This window comes from Pristis pectinata, chromosome 8, assembly GCF_009764475.1.
Source record: "Pristis pectinata isolate sPriPec2 chromosome 8, sPriPec2.1.pri, whole genome shotgun sequence".
Lineage (NCBI taxonomy): Eukaryota > Metazoa > Chordata > Chondrichthyes > Rhinopristiformes > Pristidae > Pristis > Pristis pectinata.
The window spans coordinates 2,618,697-2,639,817 of NC_067412.1; the positions used below are offsets into that span (position 1 = coordinate 2,618,697).

At 42.4% G+C, this 21,121-nt stretch overlaps 2 protein-coding genes across 2 annotated transcripts in view; one reads left to right on the top strand and one right to left on the bottom strand.

The window, feature by feature from the left end:
* srl (sarcalumenin) overlaps positions 1-14,879 on the bottom strand; it is a 36,401-nt gene extending 21,522 nt beyond the window's left edge. Inside the window, exons 1-4 of the mRNA XM_052021206.1 lie at positions 14,855-14,879; positions 7,996-9,237; positions 3,624-3,749; positions 599-694 (exon numbers count right to left, since the gene is read on the bottom strand). Coding sequence (XP_051877166.1) covers positions 599-694; positions 3,624-3,749; positions 7,996-9,237; positions 14,855-14,879 — 1,489 coding nt within the window. The remainder of the gene's footprint in view (positions 1-598; positions 695-3,623; positions 3,750-7,995; positions 9,238-14,854) is intronic.
* Positions 1-21,121, top strand: part of glis2b (GLIS family zinc finger 2b) — a 180,479-nt gene that overhangs the window by 39,237 nt on the left and 120,121 nt on the right. The window lies entirely within an intron of this gene.

The window sequence follows — 21,121 nt, forward strand, 5'->3', positions numbered from 1 at the left end:
CCTTTGAAAAGATTGTGATAGATTAGTTAAATTACTTAACAGTGATTGGTATAATAAATTTATCCTATTCAATATAAAGTCATAGAGCATACAGCAAGAAAATAGGCCCTTTGGCCCAATCATCCCGAAAATCAAGATTCCCATCTAAGCTCGTCCCATTTTGCGTACTTGGGCCATATCCCTCTGAATCTTTCCTGTCCATGTACGTGTCCATCTGACATTTAAATGTTGTTATTGTACCTGTCTCAAACACTTCCTCTGGCAGCTCATTCCAGATACAGAAGCGGTCTTGCAGAATGGTACTTGTTATTTGGTATTAATTCCTTTTCACTTGGCTTTATTATCAGTAAATTAATTAACATGTGTGCATGACATCATTGGTTTTCTACATTCAGTTTGATCAGTTTTCTGTGTTTCCATTTAATGGCATTGAGTTCATCTGTTAAAGGCATAGGGCCGACTGAAAATAATTCCAATTAAATATTAATTACTGGGGTTGCTGCTTTAAGTGGCTGATAAGGCTCAGCTCCCCACTTCCTTTCGGATTTCATGTTGTCCCAGCTTGTTGTATTTGAACACTCGCTATCTGCTTTCCTACCTGTAATTTCATGTTGTCTCAGTTCATTGTATTTGTACGCTTGCTCCAGAGGTTTGATGGCATTGTGGTATATCTTCCGTAACCGCTGCAGCACTCCTGGTAATGAAGGAGGGACAGAAAATACGTGAAGAAAACAAGAATACATGGAATGCAAAACTGTTCAGTCTGCCAATAACCTTGCCTTTTAACTCTGCCTTCTGTTTAATTCTACCATATCAATCTGCATAAATGCTCCCTCGTTCCCAGTTAATGTAATAATCTAGAAATTAGTTTAGTTTTAGTTTATTGTCATATACACCAGGGTGCAATGAAATTCCTTGTTTGTGTGATGCTCCTAGAGTAAACAGTATACATGGTGATAATAAATATTATACAACAATAAATACAATGATGAGTGGAAAACAGCAGAATGGTACAAAGATTGTTGTGCAGTCTGAAGTAGTGCAAAAAGAAATGCTAAAATGACAGTGGAATAACTGAGAGAGGTAGTGTTAAAAGCATGAGAACGTGGCAGCACCACTGGGTAGGGGGTGCAAAGAGGTAATTGGTTCAGAAGCCTTATAGCAATAGATAAGAATCTGTTCCTAAGTCTGGACGTTTGGGCTTTCAAGCTCATGTATCTTCTCCCAGAAGGAGAGAGGAAAGGGAATGGCCAGGGTGGCGGACACCCTTGACGATACTGTTAACCTTCCTGAAGCAACACCCCATGAAGATGGGCTGGATGGAAGGAAGTGGCAGGGCCGTGATGGACTGGACAGTGCTTGCCATTCTCTGCAGGTTCTGTTGGTGAAAAGCAGAGCAGTTGTCATACCAGGCTGAGATGCAACCTGCCAGAATACTTTCTATAGCGCATTTGTTAAAGTTCAAGAAAATCCTCAAGAACATGCCGAATCTTCTTAGACACCTAAGAAAGTAAATACCCTGATACACTTTCTTGATTGCTGCATCAGTGTAAAGGGACCAGTTGAGGTTACTGGTGATATGGACGGCAAGGAACTAGAAGCTGTTAACCATCTCTACAGCAGCTCCGTTGATGAGGACAGGGTTGTGTATTTTTATGACATTCCTTCACCCCACATCCCCTGAAGACTTCTCATCTCCAAATTCCAAAATAATTCTAAACTCCCCATAATTTAACCTACTGAATGGAAGCAATGGCAGATGTGAAAACTCCATTGGGGATGCCAGTGGCTGGAAGTGTGGTCTTATTCACTAATTACTGAGAGGATGGGGACTGGAAATGTTCTCAAAAATAACATCATTCAGGATCCTCAGTAACAGGGTTTCCCCAGCACCAGTTTGTTTCTGTGCCTGGTGTCACGATGACTTTGGGCTGGAAATGGGACCAAAGCAAATGAGTGTGCCCCCTGCTCCAGTAATCTTCTGGTAACCATGGTTTCCTAAACAAATTTAGACCTACCTATTATTTTCCAAGAGAATCTTAGCATATTTATTGAAACATTATTTTTAAATGACAAATAATAAATAGCTTTCTAGAAAATTAAACAAATGCCCATCATTTAAAACTTAAACAAGTTATTTAATATTTCTTCTTACAACATAGAAGGAGGCCATTTGGCACACAAAATCCATGCTGGCATTTAGAGTAATCCCATCAGTGCCCATTTACTCCCCTGCAACCTATTCTCTTTCACATACCCATTAACTCCCACTGATTCTCTTAAGACCCATCCACTCTAGAGGCAATTTATGGTATATAATTAATCTACCAACCAGCATATTTTTGGGAACACCCAGGGGAAACCATATGGTTTTAGGAAGAAATGTACAAACTACTGCAGAAATCACTGGAGAGGAGGATTGAACCGGTGCCACTGGAGCAGTGAGACAGCAGCTCTACCTGAGTGTTGTGGTGCTTATATTCTTTGTGGACACAAATACCAGGAAATGCACCAAATAAAAAGTACAAAAATGAGAAGTTTCTTGAGGGTAGGGGTTGGTAAACGCTCAGATAATCATACAAAATAAACCTTGTGATTTCTATATTAGCATTCTCTTAAGCCTTTCAGTCTAAGTGGATACATTTCCTGTATAACTGTATATCAAATTCCAAATCACACTGCAATTTCAGTTTTTATTTTGATTTGTCAGCCATTTGGAAGTGTTAGCTAGGTTTTTGGATTTTTATGTTTGTATGCTTGTGAAGGCTCCAGGAAGGATTCCATGCTTGTCAGAAGTAAAGCAAGATTGAAATCAAGTTCAAATTTGGTTTCACTTCTGCAAAAATAAGAAATTATTTCTGGTAGGACATGTAAAATGATGTTGATATAGAGAGAGACTTGGGGAGACAGTAGCTCCCTGAAAATGGAACACAGGTGGATAGGGTAATGATAGGCATTTGATATGTTTGCCTTCATAGTTCGAAATAAAGGGATGAGGTCTTGCAGAGTGAGTATAAGGAGTTAGGCAGAAGGTTAAAAAGCAGGACCTCAAGGGCTATAATCTCTGGTGCTGCATGCTATTGAAGGTAGGAATAGGAGAAGAGGGCAGATGAATCGCCAGGATGTTGCCTGGAATGGAGGGCTGTAGTTATAAAGAGAGACTGGATAGGCTGGGCTTATTCTCACTGCAAAGTAGGGGGCTGAGGGGTGACCTCAGAGAGATTTATAATTTTATGAGGGGCATAGATATGATAGATAGTCAGAATCTTTTTCTCAGGGCAGGATAGTCTAGAACAAGAAGGCACAGGTTTAAGATGAGAGGGAAGGAGATCTAAGGGGTAAGTTTTTCCACATAGAGGGTGGTGAATATCTGGAATGAGCTGCCAGAAAAAGTGGTGGAGGCAGATACAATTATAGCATTTCAAAGGTGTTTGGCCAGGTATTTGGAGAGAAAAGGCATAAGAGGGATATGGGCCTAATGCAGGCAAATGAAATTAGTATAGATAGGCATTATGGTCAGCATGGATGAGTTGGGCCAAAGGGGCCCGATTTTCTGCTGTACAATTCTATGATTCTATGTTTGTACAGAACCAAACTTCTGACCCTCCCAACAATCAACCTACCTGAGTAATCATCAGTTGTTGTCTTCTCATTCAGTCGAAGGGTTTTATCAATGTGAGATCGATCTCTGTAAGGTAGCTGCAACTGAGGCTCCTCCTCTACCTCCACCTCTGCCTCATCTCCTTCATCTGCAGGACAAAGAGATAGCAAAACATCAGGACTGAAGTGTTGATGTGAGTTTTAAGTGCTTCACATCCCCAATTTCATAGTTTTGTCAGAATAAATTTAGATCATGGATGAGCTGTACCTTATCCATTTACCCTCCTTTGAACCTTATATCTTGATATTCTTCCCCAAGAAAAATCTATCAACCCAATCTGGGAAACTTCTATTGGTCCAGCATCTACAATATTTGGAGAGAGAGAACTTCAGACTTCTATTACCTTTATTGCAAAAAAAAGTCATGATTTCATTCCTGCATTACCTAACACAAATGTTAATTTTATACTCATTTGTTATGGATTCTGTTCACCTTGTGGGTTGAGCTTTGCTCTGCTGGAACCGTTTTGAAGGTGCAGCTGAGGAAGGGGTAGAACAAGGCCAAATTCTAGAAATATTTCCCCTAACAGCCAGAAATGTGGCTTGGCTGAGAATTTGTCCTGGTTACATCACAAATTCAACTTCTACCTTTTTCTCCTGAAAATAAATCTGATTTATTACTTTCAGTCAATATAAATAGAATAAACACTTGACCTATCTCAGCCGTGCCACTGAATGTTCGAATGTTACAGGGCTCTCCTCAATGATGGGCTCTCTCTCCTTTTCAACCCTCCATTCAAATTATTCTTTCCATTGAACATTATGACTCCCTGGTAAGGATAATGCTGCTTCACTGACAAAGTGGTCATTCCTTCTGTGTGAGCCTGCACTGTAAGTGATAATGGCCTGTTTTACCATGGGAGAGATTGAATCTAAGATAAGATATCTTTATTAGTCATGTGTACATCAAAACACACAGTGAAATACATCTTTTTGCGTAGTGTTCTGGGGGCAGCCCGCAAGTGCCGCCACGTTTCTAGCGCCAACATAGCACGCTCACAACTTCCTAACCCGTACACCTTTTGGAATGTGGGAGGAAACCGGAGCACCCGGAGCAAACCTACGCAGACACGGGGAGAACGTACAAACTCCTTACAGACAGTGGCCGGATTTGAACCCGGGTCGCTCTAAGGTGTTACGTTAACCGCTACACTACCGTGCCTGCCCTAATCTATCCAATAACCTTGTTGTAATTCTTCTAGATTCAACTGTGGTCCCTGGAGGGTGTGCATTTCAGTATTCAGGGCACATGAAGACTAAGTATCACTGAAATTAAAATTTGTAATATGCTTAGACTGTAGGTGGGCAGCTCCTTCCTTACCAGGAAACACTACTTAGTAATTGATCCAAATCACAGAGAACATCCCATGAAAATGAGAATTATTGAGTCTATTGTTAGATTAGTTTGTCATTTAAGACAAATTGAATCTGCAGGTGCAATCTTTACTGCCCACAGTGCTCTCCCCCTAATGGTGGAATAAAAAGGTGAGAAGTAAACTGTTTGGAGGTCACTCTCAGGAGACAAATATTTGCTGAAAATCTTGGGTGTGGGCCTATGCTGGTAATTTGCCCTCCCCACAATGATGGACTTAGATCTGTGCTGAAAAATTTCTTTCTCCCACACCCACATTAAATTTCCTCAATGTGACAAACCTGAGCCTGTGACTTTTCCTCCATATATATTGTTGATCTACTTCCATTATTCCACCTCCACCAACCTGTATGTGATTTCCATCAGATTGATGGGCTTTGGAATGAAGTTGAAATGTCATCATTGTGATAGGCTGTGCATTCAACCCCTGATTCTTGGGGACAGGGCATCCTAATATTTCCACAGTCCTTTTATGTGATTCATATCTGTAACCTTTGGGAACATAGTTCCAAAGTCACATGCTTCTGCCAAATATACTTAAGTCTGCACATATTATGAATCAGCTATATTCCAAAATATTATTTTCTGAAATAAATCTATATTATTGACATTGAATAAATCAATATTAATTGCTTCCTTCATTTCTCTGGGATGTCTGGTCATAGGTCGATACTCATTGTAATCTAGTTTTCCAGCACCGACTCCGACCACCATCATCAAAAGGTAGATCATGTCGTTTTGTTCTCTCTGTTGGAGAAGTGGTCTACACCTACCTAGTTCCTAAAAGCAGAAATCGTCATTCCTCAACATTTTCCACCATGCTCAGATCATACAATGTGCCTTCATGTCAGCAGATTTTCTGCTCCATAAATATCTGGCTATCAGTTCCTCACTCGCTTTGCAATGAAAGCAGCTGAAGGAAGCCAGTGTTAATCCAGCCTATTGTTCATTAAAATGGGGCTATATTTAATTACATTACCTCTTCCAAACTGGCCACTGCTGTAATATGATTAAAATGAGAAACTCATGGAGATACATAGAACATTACAGCACAGTACAGGCCCTTTGGCCCACAATGTTGTGCCGACATTCTATCCTGCTCCAAGATCTATCTAACCCTTTCCTCCCACATAGCCCCCCATTTCTCTATCATTCATGTGTCTATCAAAGAGTCTCTTAAATGTCCCTAATGTATCTGCCCCCACAACCTCTGCCGGCAGTGCATTCCAGCTACCCACCACTCTCTGTGTAAAAAAAATCTTACTCCTGACATCCCCCTTATATCTTCCTCCAATCACCTTAAAATTATGTCCCCTCGTGTTAGCCATTGTCACCTTGGGAAAAAGTCTCTGACTGTCCACTCGATCTATGCCTCTTATCATTTTGTACACCTCTATCAAGTCACCTCTTGTCCTCCTTCTCTCCAAAGTGAAAAGCCCTAGCTCACTCAACCTATCCTCATACGTGTCCCATCACTTCATGGCACAGTACCCCTGAGAGTGCCCCGAAAGCAATACACTTCCTATGGTTGTGATACAGGATGAAAAATAATTCTAGTCTTTGAGAACTTCTGCACACGAAGTTCAACCACATCTTAGGCTGTGTACCAGAAACTGTTAGGCAATGCTAGTATATCTTCTCATAATGCACTTTAAAACACTTAACAAGCCATTAGACCAAGCTGTCAAACATTATTTAAACCATCAAATAAGCATTGTCATCCAATATGTGAGATACATCCACAAAATACAAATGAGTGAGAATCCAGTAAGCACTTAATTATTGCAGATGGTGGAAAACGGGAATAAAGGAGGAAGTGCAGGAAATACTCAGCTGGTACCAATGGAGAAAGAAACATTAAACATTTTAGGTCAACAACCTTATGTCAGTTCTAAAATGTTAATTCTGTTTCACTCTCCGCAGATATTTCCTGATCTGCTGAGTTTTCAACATTTTATGTTCTATTTAAGACTTTGGTTATCTTTGATGCTCATCATTACAACATTTTCCTTTGACTTCTGGACCTTTAGCTTGAATATAATTTGTGATGGGTGGATTTCCTCACACTGGTGACTATTGGGATCTCATATGGTTCTACTCTGCCAATCTCACCATTGTTCGTGCAGGGTTTCAAGCTAATGACACTATTTTGGTTATTTCCTCCAAATCACAAGGAGAATTTGACAAATGGATATGTTATTCTAGCACTGGATGTAATGCTCTTGGATTGGAATTAAGCAACTATTTAAAAAGAAAGTACTGTCAGCTTTCTCACATCACAATATGAATGAATTAGGTGTTTGATGGACACAGTTTTCTCTTACGTATATCAATGCTTTGCTTGCCTCAGGAATATTTGATGGCATGATACGGCGGGATCTTTACTTTGTATCTAAGCCATGCTTAACTGCTCTGAAAGAGCTTGATGGGGTAGCATAGAGGGAGCTTTACCTCAGTGTAAAATGAACTGCACTTCGTAGAGGAGTGGTTGGTGTAAACACAAGCTGCACAACTGTATTGTCTAATTTGATAAACGTAAAATTCAGATGACAAAAAAAATCCCTCAGTTGAATGAGCCCAGCTATCTTGAGTTATTTAGACTGCTCAGGTCATAAGTATTATCTGATTGTGCTGTTAGTGTGATGACAAATGTCTAATAACAAGCTATTCAATAGTGAAAGATAAGTGAAGCCACACAGAAACCATGAAGTCATGCATCATGGGAATTTTCTGTGATGTTATGAATGAATCACTCCAGCTATTAGTAGTGAAGTTAGTGACAACAAAAGTGAAAGCTTCAAATGCAATTGCATTCCATTGGTCAGTCCCTCTCTCCATACAGTTGTGTTAAAAGAAGTTGGTGTAGGATGCCAAAAGAACAAATTCCATGGCTGAATGTTAAATGGTACAAAACTATGAATGTTCATTTGGTGCTGTAGTATGGTGAGTCCTCACTGACTCACCATCTTTCTCCTGCTCCTGCACTTCAGAAGACAGCCTTGTGTTCTCACTGATGCGTTTGGGCACTCTTCCTTCAGATTCAGAACCCTTTTCCTCTTCTTTCACATCAGATTCTGGGAGGGAAACGGCTGCTCCTTCACCAGAAATGAAGCCTGCCTCAATAATCTCATCCAGGCCAATCTTCACTCCTTCACTGAGTCCTTCAGTTTTTTGATCCATTATTTGCACTTCCTTTGCAAATGTTTTGGTATTATCTCCATCTTCTTCAGATCCATTGCCATTGTCACTTTTTGCAATCTCTTCAGTCTCCTCATCTTCAGCACCTTCAGAACCTACCACTTTTTCTTCAGCAGTTCCATGCTCATCCAATTTATCCTCAATTCCCTCATTGTTTTGGTCCTCTTCTGCAGATTCACTCTTTTGAATATTAGCTTCCTGCTCAGAATATGCTGTTTCAGTGTTTTCTGCCTGACTATCCAGTGCTTCCTCTTCCAGATCTTTGACCTTGTCTTCCTCCTCTTCACTTGATGCCTCATCTGTTTCCTTTAAAGAAGTGTCCTTAAGGTCTGACTCACCATTGGCATCCTCTTCAGGCTGACTTCTGTCACTGTATTTTTCAGTTTCTCCTTCAGGTTCAGGGTCAGTTTCCAGAACCCCATTTTGTGTTGGCTCTCTTAATTTTTCCTCTTCATCCTCATGGGATTCAGTTACAGTATTTTCTACAGATTCACCTGATTCACTTTCCACTTTTGGAGTTATTTCTGTACTGTTGAGACCCAGTTCTTGAAATTTTCTGATGTCCTTATCAGCAAGAGCATTGTCATTGTTCTCAGTAGTGCCAGGCCCTAGACTGTGACTTTCTTCATCACTTACATGCAGCTCTTCCAGTTCCCCAGTATCATTTTTGTTGATTTCATCACTTTGATACTCCTCATCTTCTTTAGCTCTTTTAACAATATGGTCATGTGCAGTAGCACACCTTGAACATGTTGATGCACAACTGTCAAAGTGTGATTGACCTTCTTCCTTCGGACTGGATTCTTCTGTAGAACTGAATGATCCCAAATCTGCACTACCAGCAAACGCTGAGTCTGCATACACTGGCGGCCTAGCATCCACAGTTTGTTGCTTACCATTCATAAGCTTCTCATCATTCACATCAACTTCTGGGTTTGAGGCCAAGGCTCTGCTCCCTGTAAGAGTGACAACGTCTTCACTGTTGGGTTTGGTGAAGTCTTGGGGTTCTAAATGATCAGAACATTGTCAGTCAGTTTAAGGCCAACTTCTGTTTTGATTTGTTTTCACTAAATCTAATTCTGGGAGTATAGGCGATTAATATTGAAAACATTGTTACTTATGGGTACCAAAAGCTATTGTTTAGTGGGAGTGGGGAGATTGAACAGAACAGGCTTGTGTTGGTTAAGGGGGAAAATCACTGATTATGCTGAAACTCCAAAGGCAATGTGCATCCCTTACTGATCTAAATTCTTTTGTGGTTTTCCAGCAATATTATGTAATGAATCAGTAGCAAAAATAAGAAGATAATTAAATATTAAGAAGTCCCTCAACTTAAGTCATTTGTCATGGAATGCCATAGACTAGATTGAGATTGAGCATGAATCCAAAGGTTGTAGCTTTTGCAGGACGATGAGGATTGAACATCTTGGGAATTATTTTGCAGTTAATTCTCTCAAATATTAGACATTGGGTGTGGAGAGTTGGCTCTGTGGTTCATTTGTTTTGAGTATTGATGAATCACACAGAAATTATCTCAAAATTGATACCAATAAAAGTGCTTTATTTGGACTAAGAAGGAAATATATCTCTCTGGTCCCTGTTACTAGCCACTGGCCACTGCAGGAAATGAGCCCCTGTGTGTACATCAGGTGAATTACTCTGTGATGTTTCTGCCTACAAATAACATACCACTGGTATTGAACTTGTCACAGTTTTGAAGAATACCTGTGTTGGTATGGGTGGGTGTTCCACAGGAACCAGCTGGCACTTGGGCAGCAGAAAATATTGATCAAAGTCTCAACTGAAATGTTGCTTCATTGAATGAACTGTATCTGTGTTGTACCCAACTGAAAAGTCAAAGAGCTCAACTCTTATTAGGAATGTTGACCAGCCCTGTCCCTTCTCCGTGGGGTGGACGGACTGGATGACTGGAACTATCTGGCTTGCACTAGTTGAATCTAATTTTGAGGGAATGGCGCACATTGCGTCCAAAAAAAACCTACTGGCCACTTCAACCTGACCTTTCGACAGGTGAAGGCCTAATGACAAGCATTTAGTAGCAGGAAGTGAATGAAGATATGCCCATGTGAGTATGTATGGTGTTGTGTTACAATGGTCACACAGTTTTGTGTATGGAGGCGGGGTGGGTGGTGGGAGGGGGAGTGTTTCAGTATATATATTGACCTTTTGTGACATTGCACTTGGGAAGTCAAAAACCAAATTTAGTCTTCATATTAAGGAAGGATTAGAGTATGAAGACCTTCACAAGAGCATTAAGCAGCATGCAGTCTGCATCTCTAACTCAGACATTGTCTACCTTAGCAACCTCCATTAGTCAGCTTTTCCACCATGAATTTCTCTGGTCACCTTCAGAATTGAAATAATCTATGTAACCCCACCATGTTATGGTTATACCCAACAGTGAAGATGATGACACTGTAATCTGCTCCAAACACCAGAGCACATAGTTATTCTCATTTAAAACACATGAGATGAGTTTGGGGGTGGAAGGGAGGGAATGGTAAAGACAACAGATTAGGACTGCTGAACAATTCAACACAGGTGAGAGATGCAAATTGTGAAATAAGCATGCCTTCAGTCTGGACTGAGCCCATTCTGACCAGTCTAGTTGGGCTGGCTCTTTAGTGGAGCACTGTAAATTTAATACCACCACCTGACATCCTTCCAGAGTCTTGCATTTATTTTTCTTTGTTTTAATTATTTCCCCTTAAAAGGTATAATTGTCCTTGCCACATCTTTGACAATTATCTCTCTGCTTTAACCATGAGAAGCCTTCAACATCAGATTTTATTCACTGCTCCATAGCAAAAGTACATTAAGTAACATACACGGTTAACCAATGGCCATCATCCCTCATCCAGAGGCCAATAACTGCTTTCCACCTGCAACAAAGTTTTTGTAGATGTTCCGCTTTTGTATAATTTGTATGATTTACATACAAAATCCAAGAGTGATACTGAAACACCATAGCTAGGAAAAAGGCCAAATTCAGCAAAATAAATTATGTACAGTGTGTGAATTTTCAAGACTTGTGTTGTTTAAAAGTTGATATCAGCTTCCATCAAAGGAAGTTCTTGGCTTTATTACATAACAGAATATTGTATGGGGTGAGTAGACCTTCTGGCCCTCAGGTCTGCTTCACAACTCAAAGGTCATTGCTGAACTTCAATACCTACTGCACCTCCCTCCTCTATATATCTCCATTTCCTTCCATCACCAAGGATTTATCCATTCCTGTCTTGAATAAATGTATCGATCTCCCCGTATCTTCCACTGGAGTAGGGAATTCCAAAAGTCCACTAAACTTTGGCTGAAGAACCTCTTTATCTCCTGTCCTGAGACTATGATCTCTGCTTTTAGATTGTCCAACCAGAGGAAACGGGCTTTTGGCACCAATCTGTCAAGGCCTCTGCTTTGCTGAGATCACAGTGCATTCTTCTAAATTCCAGAGACCATTCTACTCCAAATCTCCTTATAGAATACTCCTCCAATTCTGTCAATCAACCTAGTGAATCATTGTTACCCCTCCTATCTGCTTCCGAACCCTAACCCATCCCTAGTAAGGTCTGTGGATCATCAACCAACAGTCAGTTCATCAAAACTCACAAAACCAGAGTGAAAGCTCATTCCTTAATTCTCAGGAACCACGTACGATGATGAACAACATCTCCAAGTCAAGTATGCCCTTCCTTGAACATAGAACACAGAACATTACAGCACAGTACAGGCCCTTCGGCCCACGATGTTGTGCCGACATTTTATCTTGCTCTAAGATCTACCTAACCCTTCCCTCCCACATAGCCCCCCATTTCTCTATCATTCATGTGTCTATCTAAGAGTCTCTTAAATGTCCCTAATGTATCTGCCCCCACAACCTCTGCAGGCAGTGCATTTCACGCACCCACCACTCTCTGTGGAAAAACCCCTGACATCCCCCTTGTATCTTCCTCCAATCACCTTAAAATTATGTCCCCTCATGTTAGTCATTGTCACCCTGGGGAAAAGTCTCTAACTGTCAACTCAATCTATGCCTCTTATCATCTTGTACACCTCTATCAAGTCACCTCTCATCCTCCTTCTCTCCAAAGAGAAAAACCCTAGCTCGCTCAACCTCCTCATAAGACATGCTCTCCAATCCAGGCAGCATCCTGGTAAATCTCCTCTGCACCCTCTCTAAAACTTCCACATCCTTTCTATAATAAGGCGACCAGAACTGAACACAATACTCCAAGTGTGGTCTGACCAGAGTTCTATAGAGTTGCAACATCACCTCACGGCTCTTGAACTCAGTACCCCGACTAATGAAGGCCAACACTTTATACACCTTCTTAAAAACCCTATCCACTTGCGTGGCAACCTTGAGGGATCTATGGACGTGGACCCCAAGATCCCTCTGTTCGTCCACACTGCTAAGAGACCTGCCATTAACCTTGTAGTCTACCTTCAAATTTGATCTCCAGAGGTGTATCACTTCACACTCATCTGGGTTGAACTCTATCTGCCACTTCTCAGCCCAGCTCTGCATTCTATCAATATCCTGTTGTAATCTACAGCAACCTTCTACACTATCCACAACACTACCAACCTTTGTATCATCAACAAACTTACTAACCCACCCTTCCACATCCTCATCCAAGTCATTTATAAAAATCACAAAGAGCAGGGGTCCCAGAACAGATCACTGCAGATCACCACTGGTCACCAATCTCCAGAAGAATACGCTCCATCTACCACCACCCTCTGTCTTCTATGGACGAGCCAATTCTGAATCCACACAGCCAAGTTTCCCTGGATCCCATGCCTCCTGACTTTCTGAATAAGCCTTCCGTGAGGAACCTTATCAAATGCCTTACTAAAATCCATGTACACCACATCCACTGCTCTACCTTCATCAATGTGCTTTGTCACATCCTCAAAGAATTCAATCAGGCTCGTGAGGCATGACCTGCCCCTCACAAAGCCATGCTGTCTCTAATCAGCCTTTGTTTCTCCAAGTGCCCATAAATCCTGTCTCTAAGAATCTTCTGCAGTAATTTGCCCACCACTGAAGTAAGACTCACTGGTCTGTAATACCCAGGGTTATCCCTATTCCCTTTCTTAAACAAAGGAACAACATTTGCCACTCTCCTATCATCTGGCACTACTCCTGTGGCCAGTGAGGACACAAAGATCGTCGCCAAAGGCACAGCAATCTCTTCCAGATTGACCAAATCAGACCAGAGTACAGAACACTGTGGTGACACTGGGATTCTTATATTCTCAACAGGACTTCCTTAGTTTTATGCTCCAACCCCCTTGCCTCCCTAATTGATTGCTGTGCCTACTTATTAACTCACTGTTATCTGTGTGCAAAGATCCTCATAGCTTTCTATGTACTAATATTTATTAGTATCTCACTTTTTAAAAATTATTCTCCTTTTCCATTCTTCCTACCAAAGTGGATAATTTCTCACTTCCCACATTATATTACATTTGCTGTCTTCTATTTCAGGAAAGTTGATCGCAAAAGCAGGAAAACTCATGAATTAACCCTAATTCAATACTGCATGGACTATAGGCAGGTGGAGGCAAGAGGGTGAGAGATTACACTTTCCTTAAACTTCTGCATCCTTTTTGATGGCAACAGAAGGATGCTGCTGATAACAAACTGTTAACCTCATTCTATTACATAGCATTGCAAATCCCAAGCCAGGGCATACAGTCGTTATTCAGTAGGCAGTTCTCATTCCAAAAAGGACAGTGCAAGAAGTGAAAATCAGAAAACTGCAGATACTGGAACTCTGAAAAAAAAACAGAAAATGTTGGAATCACTGAGCAGGTCAGGCAGCGTCTGTGGAAAGAGAATCAGAGTTAATGTTTCAGGTCAAAAACCCTCACCAAAACACTTCCCTTTTCACAGATGTTGCCTCACCTGCTGAGTGTTTCTGACAGTTTCTATTTCCATAGAACCATACAGCATAAAACAGGCCCTTCGGCCCACCATGTTGTGCCGTCCATCAAACCACCCTCACGCTATCTAACCCTTTCCTCTCGCATATCCCTCTATCTCACATTCCTCCATGTGCCTATCCAACAAACTCTTGTTGCTCCATCCTACCATGTGGTTACTGTTTGGGAGGGGGTGGTGCAGAGGGTGGCTATACATCTCCCACGTGAGTGACTTGCCTTTATTATTTCTAATTTCCACCCAAACTGCTTCTGCATCCTGGTTTCTGAAACTTAAGTCACTTCTCCATATTGTGCCACACTTCCATCTTTCCCTAGCTTCCTATATTTTTTAAATATTACCTACCCCTCAGTATTCAGGTTCCAGTCAATGGCATCCTGCAGTCCTGTCTCTGTGATGGCTATCAGATTACATTTATTTCAATTTGTGCTGTTGATTCATCTGTTTTGTTTTGAATGTTCTGTGCTTCAGATCCTTTAGGTTTTTTTTATCCTTGCATTATTTTTGTAACCTGTAGCCTCATATGCTGGTTTACTCTCACATTTGTTCCCGCTATCACAGTCCACCTACCGTCCCCATATTTCTACCGTTCTTTCAAGCCTTGTCTCTACTCTGTGATTGACCAAACCTTCCCAGTGTTGACCCTTTGACCCTACTATTCAGTTTAATGTCCACTGCCATCATCATGCAGCTGGCTGGAACACCAGTCCCGGCAGAGTTCAGGGGTGGACCATCCCAACAGGATAGTTCCCACTTTCCCCAATGATGGCACCAGTGCGCCATGAACCAGAGCGCACTTCTACCACATCTGTCCATGAGTTACGCATTCATTTGTCTCATCTTATTTGCCGTGTGCTAGTAAGCAGGTGACCAAGTTGATAATTTAGTTACTGTTACCCTTTTGTGTTCTGCTTCTTAATTTAGTGCCCAGCTCCTCACATTGACCATGCAGAACTCCTTCCTTGTCCTGCCAATGTGCTCCCGTGTGCCTGCACGGATACTCCTGTGTACCTGCGTAGATACTCCCGCGTGCCTGTCTACCACCACAGCTGGATTGCACCTCCCTGAGCAGATTACCCGACGTCTGACACGGAGCCTCCCAGTCTTTTGCTCTTTGTTGCTTCCTGGGATTACACTATCATTACGATGGAAAGGGGGAAAATCTTCCCTCGGGTGTTGATGTGGGATCAAGGACTCAGTGGGGCAAGGGGCATCTGCGGAGAGCCGGTCTCCATCTGTGTGCACTCGCAGTGTTCCGGCCAACCATTCTATAGCGTGCTAGGTTTTCTTTTCATTGAAGCCAATTAAATTTCAGGCTGTAACTCACTCCCACATGTCTCTCATTCTATTTATAAATTCACTAAACCCTCGACTGGATTACAGCCTCAACTAGCTCCAAGGTATCTATTAATCTATATATAACCCGCCCTGTGCCCACTCACCCCCTTCTGTAACCTTATATATATATATATAAAGAGACCTTTTGGGAATATGGGCTTAAATCTTAGCAATGCCGTTGCAATGCACTGAACTCGGCGTCTATTTGAACAACCACGGAAGCTATGTTGGAAATCTGGCAGAGACGTGCGGGATAGTCAGGATGTTCGGAGAGGTTGGCTGTGGCACGTTGACATGTTCAGAGTGTTCCCCTTGGTGCTCCAACAGAGGTGATAACCAGCTATTCTCATCTGGACAGAGGAAAATTCTGTGAAGGTTAACATCACGAACAGCGTCATGAGCCACCTGATCCTGCTCCTGGCTTTCCCCCTTCCTGCTCCTTATCTCCGTTAGTTTTCCTTCCTAAGTGAGTCGTTGATTGTGGCACATTGAAGTTTCTTGGTACCTCATTCAACCAGACCGTTCTCCTGTGCATCGTGATAGAGGGAATCAAGTTATTTAGCCCTACCGGTAGATGTGATATTAGCGAACCTGTCGCATTAAGTGCTTACAGACAAGATCATTGTAATAGGACAAGACTAATTAATATTTTGCAAAACCTTTCCGGTTCACTGATGTCCTTCGTGGAAGGAAGTCCGCCATCCTTATCCGAGCTTGTTCATATGTGACTCCAGACCCAGCAATGTATTTAACTCTTAAATCCTGAGTTTGGTGCAAATAGCACTGGACAATACATGCATTTTAGCACTAAGAACAAATTAACAGTAACAAATTGAGAATGGACTCGGAATACTCCATTACACTTTTGGGAAGAGCAAGGAGTTTCCCCAATATCCCAACCAACATTTGTTCCACAACCAACGCTGCCAAAGTAGACTAACTGGTCAATCTTCCCATTGTTGTCTGTGGAACCTTGCCTCCAACGCAGTGGTCTTAACAAGTGATAGGATGCAGAGCTGAGCTGAGAAGTGGCAGATGGAGTTCAATCCGGAGAAGTGTGAGGTGGTACACTTTGGAAGGACAAACTCCCAGGCGGAGTACAAGGTATATGGCAGGATTCTGGGCAGTGTGGAGGAGCAGAGGGATTTGGGGGTCCATATCCACAGATCCCTGAAAGTTGCCTCACAGGTGGATAGGGTAGTTAAGAAAGCTTATGGGATGTTAGCTTTCATAAGTCGTGGGATCAAGTTTAAGAGCCGCAAGGTAATGATGCAGCTTTACAAAACTCTGGTTAGACCACACTTAGAGTACTGTGTCCAGTTTTGGTCGCCTCATTATAGGAAGGATGTGGAAGCGTTGGAGAGGGTGCAGAGGAGACTTACCAGGATGCTGCCTGGTTTGGAGAGTATGCATTATAAAGGAGAGACTTAGGGAGCTAGGGCTTTACTCTTTGGAGAGAAGGAGGATGAGAGGAGACATGATAGAGGTATACAAAATATTAAGAGGAATAGATAGAGTGGACAGCCAGCACCTCTTTCCCAGGGCACCAAATGCTCAATACAAGAGGGCATGGCTTTAAAGTAATGGGTGGGAAGTTCAAGGGAGATATTGGGGAAGGTTTTTTACCCAGAGAGTGGTTGGGGCATGGAATACGCTGCCTGGGGTGGTGGTAGAGGCAGGTACATTGGTCAAATTCAAGAGATTACTAGTTAAGTACATGGAGGAATTTAAAATAGAGGGATATGTGGGAGGAAGGGGTTAGATAGTGTTAGGAGAGGTTTTAAAGGTTGGCACAACATTGTGGGCTGAAGGGCCTGTATTGTGCTGTACTGTTCTATGATAATTTATTGAATGTGAAGGACTTTGGGATCTCCCTGTGCTGCAATTCAGAGGTTTCAGTTGCTTTCTTCAATGGCTCTGGTTGTTTTACATCCATGACAGACAGCAGGTGTTGCCTGATTTTTCTGTGCCCTTGAAATTCAAAGCTGGTGCATCTCTTAACGCAGGACATTCACAGGACTCAGCTTAAACACATCCATGGGGCTGTTGTAGTACCTCATTTGTCACCATAGAACAATGATTCTTGTGTTGAAACTACTTTATTGCTTCCCCCTTTGATGGAGTATGCTTTAAGCTGATCTTCCTTGGCAACTTCAATCCCAAGACAAGAAAGGACATGATCTGCTGGAAGGGTGATTGGCAAATGAGGAAAGGCAAAGATGTCTCCAGTGCAGTGCTCCACCTAACAAAATACTTGGAAAACATTCATGTCGTGACCAATGCCCTGTTTTGTCAGAGAGGCAAGTATAGAAAACTCATTGGCATCATCCTTGATCTAAGCATTGGCACCTGCTGGATGATGTCACTAGCTGAATGAGCGATTGACAGGGTGTTTCACACCACTTATGTATGACAGGTGCTGGACCAACTAGCACATCATCCAGTCTTGTGTTTCCATTAACCAGGCTGTTAAATGGTGACAGCAACAGAAACACTGCCACAGGAAAGTCATTGTTGAAAGATTCAAAACCTTGCAAAGAAAGCACACAGACAATCTGGCAACTCCTGACCAACAGGAGCTGGAGAATGCCCACAGTGGCTGGTATGCCAAGATGTCCACCAGAATAGCATGAGCGAAGAGACTCTTGGATTCCCTGTAAGATGACCACAAGATCCAGGAGGTAATTGACCACAAACACAAGAATTTCATGGACTGAATATACCAGGGAAATTAAAAAACAGATCTAATATATGTGTAGGCCAAAGTCAAAAACAAACCTAAAGGCAGATAGTGAATGGAAAGAGTACAGGAGACCCAGCAATTAGTTAATAACTGGATGCATTTGCATTCTTCAAAATTATCAATATAAAATACTCAAGGACCCTCCTCGATGAGAGCCAGAAAGGAGGAGAGTTTACCAAGGACAGAGAAGCAATCAGTGTCCATTTTAAGGAGTAATTCAAAGATGTTCTCAACCAAGTCTTCGACACCAAGGTCCTCAATCACATCCCACAGTGTACTACATAAAATCTCAGCCCGAAACCAATCCAGAAAGCAGTTAAAAAGGTTGTCTACCTGCTAAAATACAATGTCTTTGAAGAAGACCAATTCCCTGATAAAGTACTAAAATGTGGCAGAGAAGTACTGATGTGAACCCATAACCTCATCGCTCTCACCTGGGAAGAAGAGAGCATGCCAGGGAATCTGAGAGAGGTTGTAATAGTGATCATCTTCAAAAAAAAAAGGGGGATGTTCAAAATGCCGCAGGAAACTTATCACAAGAATCTTCCTCAAATGCCTCCTTGTGGGGCTGAAGGTCTCCACCCGGAGTTGCAATGTGGATTCAGTTTATTAAAAGCAACAATGGACATGATCTTCGCCATGCCACAAATGCAAAAGAAATAGTGAGCATCACCAAAACATTTGATACTATCTACCAAAAGGGATTGTGGAACCTCCAATGCCCAGGATCGCAAGAGGCTGCAGAGGGTTGTAGACTCAGCCAGCTCCATCATGGGCACAACCCTCCCCACCAGAGGAATCTTTGAGAGATGGTGCCTCAAGAAGGCAGCATCCATCAGTAAGGCTCCTCACCACCCGGGACATGCCATCTTCTCGTTACTACCATCAAGGAGGGGGTACAGGAGCCTGAAGACCCACACTCAACGTTTCAGGAACAGCTTCTTCCCCTCCACCATCAAGTTTCTGAACAGTCCGTGAACCCATGAACACTACTTCATTATTCCTTTTTTTACACTATTTATTTTGTAATTTATAGTAATTTTATGTCTTGCAGTGTACTGCTGCTGCAAAACGACAAATTTCACAACACATATCAGTGATAATAAACCTGATTCTGATCCTTCCCAGATTTGAAATGCACCATGATAATACGCAAGTCATGATCCTAACATATGGATCCAGGACAGACCGAATCTCAATACCGCCTGGAATAAAGCATGACTGTACTATTACATAGAACAGTACAGCACACCCAACAGGCCCTTCGGCCCACAATGTCTGTGCCAACCGAATATTGAAAGGACTGGATAGAGTGGACGTGCAGAGGATGTTTCCAGTAGTGGGAGAGTCAAGGACCAGAGGGCACACCCTCAGAATAGAAGGATGTCCCTTTAGAACAGAGATTAGGAGGAGTTTCTTTAGCCAGAGGGTGGTGAATCTGTGGAATTTGTTGCCACAGACGGCTGTGGAGGCCAAGTCATTGGGTGTAGTTAAAGCAGAGGTTGATATGTTCTTGATCAGTAAGGGCGTCAAAGGTTACGGGGAGAAGGCAGGAGAATGGGGTTGAGAGGGAAAAATAAATCAGCCATGATCACATAGTGGAGCAGACTTGATGGGCCGAATGGCCTAATTCTGCTCCTATGTCTTATGATCTAACCATGAAGCCAATCTAATCTGCACATAACATACAGAAGGCAAAGGACCTCTATCAATCTGCCCTGCCACGCAACTCTCCTCCCTCCCTCCAACAATTAAGAATTACAGCAAGATCCTGGAAGATGCTTTCATATCTTTGGAACTACCCCTAAGTGATGGAATTGGTTTATTATTGACAGGTGTACCGAGATACAGTGAAAAACTTGTCTTGCATACCATTCGTACAGATCAATTCATTACACAGTGCATTGAGGTAGTACAAGATAAAACAATAACAGAATGCAGAATAAGGTGTAACAGCCACAGAGAAAGGGCAGTGCAGGTAGACAATAAGGTGAAAGGTCAGCACGAGGTAGATTCTGAGGTCAAGAGTCCATTTGATTGTACTAGGGAACTGTTCAATAGTCTTATAATGGCAGGATAGAAGCTGTCCTTGAGCCTGGTGGTACGTGCTTTCAGGCTTTTGCATCTTCAGCCTAATGGGAGGGGGGAGAAGAGAGAATGCCCGGGGTGGGTGGGGTCTTTGATTATGTTGGCTGCTTTACCGAGGCAGTGAGAAGTATAGACAGAGTCCATGGAGGGGAGGCTGGTGTCTGTGATATGCTGGGCTGTGTCCATGCTCTCTGCAGTTTCCTGCGGTCCCAGGCAGAGCAGTTGCCAGACCAAGCCGTGATGCATCCAGATAGGATGCTTTCTATGGTACATCGATAAAAATCGGTGAGGGTTGACAGGGACATACCAAATTTCTTTAGCTTCCTGAGGAAGTAGAGGCGCTGGTGAGCTTTCTTGGCTGTGGCGTCTACGTGGTTGGACCAGGACAGGTTATTGGTGATGTTCACTCCTGGGAACCTGAAGCTCTCAACCCTCTCGACCTCAGCACCATTGATGTAGACAGGAGCATGTGCACCACCCCCTCTTCCTGAAGTCAATGACCAGCTCTTTTGTTTTGCTGACATTGAGGGAAAGGGTGTCGTCATGACACCGTGTCACTAAGCTCTCTATCTCCTTCCTGTACTCCGACTCATCGTTATTTGAGATATGGCCCACTACGGTGGTGTCATCTTCGGTGCTATTATGGTGGAAGATATTGATGACAAAATTCCCCAAAACTTCCAGCGTGCCGGCAAGGAAAAAAGGTTTGTAGAACATGACATGTTCTCAGTTTGCCACAAATTTGTGATCCCCA